This window comes from Rhinopithecus bieti, unplaced genomic scaffold (assembly GCF_001698545.2).
Source record: "Rhinopithecus bieti isolate Rb0 unplaced genomic scaffold, ASM169854v2 scaffold_23236, whole genome shotgun sequence".
Classification (NCBI taxonomy): domain Eukaryota; kingdom Metazoa; phylum Chordata; class Mammalia; order Primates; family Cercopithecidae; genus Rhinopithecus; species Rhinopithecus bieti.
The window spans coordinates 4177820-4184054 of record NW_016811820.1 but is presented as its reverse complement, the minus strand read 5'-3'; the positions used below and the strand labels follow the sequence as shown (position 1 = coordinate 4184054).

Below are 6235 nucleotides of genomic sequence, written 5' to 3'. Positions count from 1 at the left end.
AAAAAAAAAAAAAAAAAAAAAAAGAAAGGTGATACGATCACAGCATAGACAATCTGAGAACATTTCCTCCTTTCTTTGATGATAAGTGATTCCAACCCACAGCACAGAGCAATGGAGGACTCCAACCCCCCTGCCTCTCTTTACATCCAAACTTCCTTCTCAATATCTCCATTCACAGGTCTCAGAGGACCTCAAAGTCAAAATTTCCCAAACAGGATTCACTATCTGCCACATATCTCAGGAAAAGAAGACTGTCATAGTCTTTTATCCATAGTCCATTATAACATTCATCACATTTGTTCCCTACCCCAACCCCCTGGCTAGACAGAATCTTGCTATCAGGGCCGGCACCTCCAAAAACCACTCATTGAATGAATGAATGAGCAACTCTATTTCTCCCCAGCAAAGCAACCTACAGCATATTGAACAGCATTCCAAGCCAAAAGCATGCACGGTCTGATTTACCTCCCCGTAAGCAACGGTATTATTGTATCTTCTCATTTCTGGGTAAACATGGTCCAGGTACCACTGGAAATTCTTACACTTTAAACTTTTCCTTAAGGCTCTTCTTTCAGAGACATCACCGATGTCAATTCCCGGATTCTGAAAAGAGAGAGAAGTCAAGGGGTGTTAGTGACTATGGAGCTCTGGCCAGAGTGGGGCACAGGTGGAGTCACTTTCAGGGAAAGCTTCACATAGAAGATCTTAAGCCTGAGCCAGGCACGGTGGCTCACGCCTGTAACCCCAGCACTTTGGGAGGCCGAGGCGGGCAAATCACGAGGTCAGGAGTTCGAGACCAGCTTGGCCAACATGGTGAAACTCCATCTCTACTAAAAATACAAGTAATTAGCTGGGTATGGTAGCGGGTGCCTATAATCTCAGCTACTTGGGAGGCTGAGGCAGGAAATTGCTTGAACCCAGAAGGCAGAGGTTGCAGTATGCTGAGATCGTGCCACTGTACTCCATCCCAGGCGACAGTGTGAGACTGTCTAAAAAAAAAGAGAAGATCTTATGCCTCTTATGCTTATTCAGAAGGGTTTTTTTTGTTGTTGTTCTGGTTTTATTGAGACGGGCTGGGAATGCAGTGGTGTGATCTCATCTCACTACAACGTTGTCCTCTTGGGTTCAAGCAATTCTCCTGCCTCAGCCTCCCCAGTAGCTGGGATTCCAGGCTCATGCCACCATGCTCAGCTAATTTTTGTATTTTTAGTAGAGATGGGGTTTCATCATGTTGGCCAGGCTGGTCTTGAACTCCTGACCTCAAGTGATCGGCCAGCCTCGGCCTCCCAAAGTTCTAGGATTACAGGTGTGAGCCACCGCACCTGGCAGACAGGGCGGTTTAAGGAGACCTATTTGACTCATCCAGACCCAGGCCAGGGAACCCTCCTTCCTGAGCAAAGTCAGGAACCTGCAGCAACAAAGGTCGCAGCCAAGCCAACCATCCTTATCATTGTTGTGCAAATGGATTTCTGGGACACATTGGTGTTGACGACTTACATTCTCAGTTTCTTCTCTTCCACATTTCCTTAGTAACTATCAGAGACAATTATTAGAGGAATTATTTGATTAGGACAAGAAAAGAAATGCCTACAACCACCTCCTGTCTTTCTTTCCTATACCTGCAAAATTTCTCCTTTCGTTGGCTCTTTGCGAAGTTCATTATATGCAGAAGTGAAAATAATTTTCCATTGCAAAGCTTGTAATGATGTTCTAATGAATAATTCACTCTGCTTTTACAGAAATGAACCTGTAATGGCTGCTGTGTGCTGACAGGGAAAATAAAGTATCTGAAATATGACTCCACAGACTCAGCTGCAAGATGGCCAGGAATTAGCACAGACAGGATGCATTGGGGGGCCTAAGAGAAGACTTCCAATTATGTCATTAAGATCACTTGGGCAGTCAAACAGTGACTTTAAAGGGAAATCTCTTTAAATGTCAAAGTTATTCAATCTCAAAGACAACCCTGAGCAGTAACCTTTAACTCTTTGTTTTAATATATTTAGCATGATTCATGAAATGGTCTTTTTTTTTTTCTGAGATGATGTCTGGCTCTTGTTGCCCAGGCTGGAGTGCAATGGTGCGATCTTGGCTCACTGCAACCTCTGTCTCCCAGGTTCAAGCGATTCTCCTGCCTCAGCCTCCCGAGTAGCTGGGATTACAGGCATGCACCACCATGCCCAACTAATTTTGCATTTTTAGTGGACACAGGATTTCTCCATGTTGGTCAGGCTGGTCTCAAACTCCAGATCTCAGGTGATCTGCCCGCCTTGGCCTCCCAAAGTACTGGGATTACAGGCGTGAGCTAATGGTCATTTTTAAAAAGCCTGGTAGGTTACCACTGGCATTTGGGACAAGAGATTGTCTGCGGTCATGGACAAAGCACTTGGCTACAGTCAAAAGACTTGAGTTATTTGTAACTCTAAGTCACACCACCATTCCAGGTCAAAACTTGAGGCCAGGTGCAGTGTCTCACGCCTGTAATCCCAGCACTTTGGGAAGCTGAGGTGGGAGGACTGCTTGAGCCGAAGAGTTTGAGACCAGCCTGGGCAACCTGGCAAAACCTCATCTCTACAAAAAATATAGAAGTTAGGGCCAGGCGCGGTGGCTCAAGCCTGTAATCCCAGCACTTTGGGAGGCCGAGATGGGCGGATCACAAGGTCAGGAGATCGAGACCATCCTGGCTAACACGGTGAAACCCCGTCTCTACTGAAAAAAAAAAAAACAAAACAAAACAAAAAAAAAACTAGCCGGGCGAGGTGGCGGGCGCTTGTAGTCCCAGCTACTCGGGAGGCTGAGGCAGGAGAATGGCGTGAACCCAGGAGGCGGAGCTTGCAGTGAGCTGAGATCCGGCCACTGCACTCCAGCCTGGGCGACAGACCGAGACTCTGTCTCAAAAAAAAAAAAAAAAAAAAGAAGTTAGACAGGTAGAGGGCGCACACCTGTGGTCCCGGCTACTCAGGAGGCTGAGGTGGGAGGATGGCTTGAAACTGGGAGATGGAGGTTACAGGGAACAAAGATCGTGCCACTACACTCCAGTCTGGGTGACAGAGTGAGACCCTATCTCAAAAAAATAAACAATTCCCCTTTACAAAGCAGGAATAATAATAATACCGATTTCACTATTTCACAGGGCTGGGGTGACGTTTTGTATGAGGACCTGAACTGACATCCCTGCCCATGTGCTTTTGTGGGGCCTTAAGCAAGCCCCTTTTAGCTTCTCATAGCTTCAATTTCTTCATCTGTAAAATGAACATCATAAAATGTTCATATCAAGCTAGCATTTATGGAACACTTAATATTTGCTAAGCTGTGTTCTCAGCCTTATTTTATCTTCACAGGCGTCCTATCAGGTAAATTTTAACAATCCGTGTTTATAGATGAGGAAACTGAGGCAGACAGTTCTTACATCATGAGGTTGTTATGAGAATTAAATGAGATATTACAAATAACGACTTGCTAGGTACCTGGGACATAGTAAGTGCTCAACAAATGTTACCTATATTTAAATAATAATGGCTGAAAGCACTTAATTGCTTAATAAAAGTGCTAAGTGGCCAGAAGGGGTTTTTTAATTCTCGAGAATGTATTTCAAAACCTATAACAACACTGAATAAATTCCTCACTTTTATCTTCTTGACCCGCAAATCTGGCACATATCCAACCGTATTTCTTCTGTTCCGGGCTCTAGCCTCCTGACACATAGGGGTTGCCATCTCTCAATGGGCACCACTCCAGGTGACTTTCCAGCATGGCTCAGACACCTATGGGTGCTCTGGCTGAGGAGATAAACTGACCTGTGGCTGAGGGTGCAAGTTACGCCACTGTGCAGCATAGGACAAACTATGCACCCTGTGCCAGGTGCCACTCTCAGCATGCCACATGTATGAATTCATTTAGTTCTTACAATTACCCCAGGAAGGAGAATCTGCTATTATCCTCATTTTACAGCTGAGGAAAATAAGGCACAGTTGACCCTCTATATCCACGGTTTCTGCATCCATTGGTTCAACCAACTGCAGACTGAAAATATTTTTTAAAAGCCCAGTAAGAACAATATAACAATAAAAAAACGCAAATAAAGCATAAGAATTATTCACATAGCATTTACATTGTATTATCTATAAGTAATCTAGAGATGATTCAGCCATAAAAATAAATAATTTAAGAGTATTTGCAATGACCTGGATGAGATTAGAGAGTATTATTCTAATGGAAAACCAAACACCATATGTTTTCACTGATATGTGGGAGCTAAGCTATGAGGATGCAAAGGCATAAGAATGATACAATGGACTTTGGGGACTTTGGGGGAAGAGTGGGAGGGGGGCGAGGGATAAAAGACAACAAATATGGTGCAGTGTATACTGCTCGGGTGATGGGTGCACCAGGATCTCACAAATCACCACTAAGGAACTTACTCATGTGACCAAATACCACCTGTACCCTGATAACTAATGGAAAAATAAAATTGAAAAAAAAAAAAAACTTTGTGCTGCCATAGATAGATAGATAGATAGATAGATAGATAGATAGATAGACGGGAGGTTATGCTTAGGTTATATGCAAATACTATGCCATTTTGTATCAGGGACTTGGGGATCTGTGAGTTTTGCTATCCACAGGGAGTCCTGGAACGAATTCCCTGGGGATACCAAGGGATGAATGGTACAGAGCAGATGAGTGGATTTGGTCAAGATCTCCTGATTCACAAATGATAGAGCTGGGATTCAAACCACGCTAATGTACAACTACCGCACGACACTCCAGTGGGACTGCAGTAACATGGACATTTCCTTGGGCCATCTTCTGAGCAGAATGCGGAGGAGAGCTGAAGAACTAGGGGATTTGACATAGAGTAAAGGCATATGACACAGGGCAGCTGGAGCTCCATGGGAAGTCACACACAGTGACAGGATGAAGGGTCTGCTGCCAAATATCTGGGCAAGAACTTTGTGGACATAGCATATGATCAGGAGCAGGGCAGCCAGATTAACATAATAAGACTGGGATTAACACAATAAGACTCTTCTAATCTCTGTAAGTGGATTTAAAGACATTTCTATTGTGCTAGCCCTTGCGTTAGGCAGGAGTTCTAAAGCTGAGACTTCTGTGAACCCCTTTGAAATGCATTCATAATTTTCTTTTTTTTCTTTCTTTTTTTTTTTTTTTGAGGCGCAGTCTCCTCTGTCGCCCAGGCTGGAGTGCAGTGGCCGGATCTCGGCAAGCTCCGCCTCCAGAGTTTACGCCATTCTCCTTCCTCAGCCTCCCGTGTAGCTGGGACTACAGGCGCCTGCCACCTCGCCTGGCTAGTTTTTTGTATTTTTTTAGTAGAGACGGGGTTTCACCGTGTTCGCCAGGATGGTCTCGATCTCCTGACCTCGTGATCCACCTGTCTCGGCCTCCCAAAGTGCTGGGATTACAGGCTTGAGCCACCGCGCCCGGCCAATGCATTCATAATTTTTCTAAGCATGAGCATTTTCTGGGGAAGAACGATTGGTTTATTAAAGAAATTGTGACCAAACAGTAAGGATCACTGTTCTGGGGTGGTGGGGAAAGGCTGGTGATACCTACCTCCAGCGGCAGGTTCCACGCTATGTACACATGAGACTTGTAATCGTCCATCCAGACCTCAGCAACGCGGAGAGCATTCCTCTTGGTGTAGAAGCCGATGTTGCTATTATATGGCTTCTTCTTCCGCTCAATGTGGGCCACCCGTGAGCAAGGAAGGACCTCCATGCTGCCCCCACAGAGCCATACCTAGGGGTACAAAGATTTCATCAGCCTGAAAAAGAAATTCCCAGAGGCTATGCCCCCTCCCCAAGCCCAAAAGCAATGGTTCAGCTGACTTTGCATACATGTGAAATACATTTTAATATATAAAGCCAATGAGAGGTTGTGCACGGTGGTTCATGCCTGTAATCCCAGCACTTTGGGAGGCCTACATGGGTAGATCACTTGAGGTCAGGAGTTGGAGACCAGCCTGGCTAACATGGTGAAACCCCGTCTCTATCAAAGATAGAAAAATTAGCCAGGCATGATGGCATACGCTTATAATCCCAGCTACTTGGGAGGTTGAGGCACAAGAATCACTTGAACTTGCGAGGTGGAGGCTGCAGTGAGCTGAGACCATGCCACTGCACTCCAGCCTGGGTGACAGAGCAAGACTCTATTTCTAAATAAATAAATAAATAAATAAAGCAGGCCGGGCGCGGTGGCTCAAGCCTGTAATCCC

The 6235-nt window shown here is 45.2% G+C and overlaps 1 protein-coding gene across 2 annotated transcripts in view; it reads right to left on the bottom strand.

Annotated features, from left to right (window-relative positions):
• GALNT17 (polypeptide N-acetylgalactosaminyltransferase 17) overlaps positions 1 to 6235 on the bottom strand; it is a 635334-nt gene that overhangs the window by 48552 nt on the left and 580547 nt on the right. For both annotated transcript variants that reach the window (XM_017895202.1, XM_017895203.1), the window contains 2 exons: positions 5575 to 5760; positions 466 to 603 (listed from right to left, as the gene is read on the bottom strand). In XM_017895202.1, coding sequence (XP_017750691.1) covers positions 466 to 603; positions 5575 to 5760 — 324 coding nt within the window. The remainder of the gene's footprint in view (positions 1 to 465; positions 604 to 5574; positions 5761 to 6235) is intronic.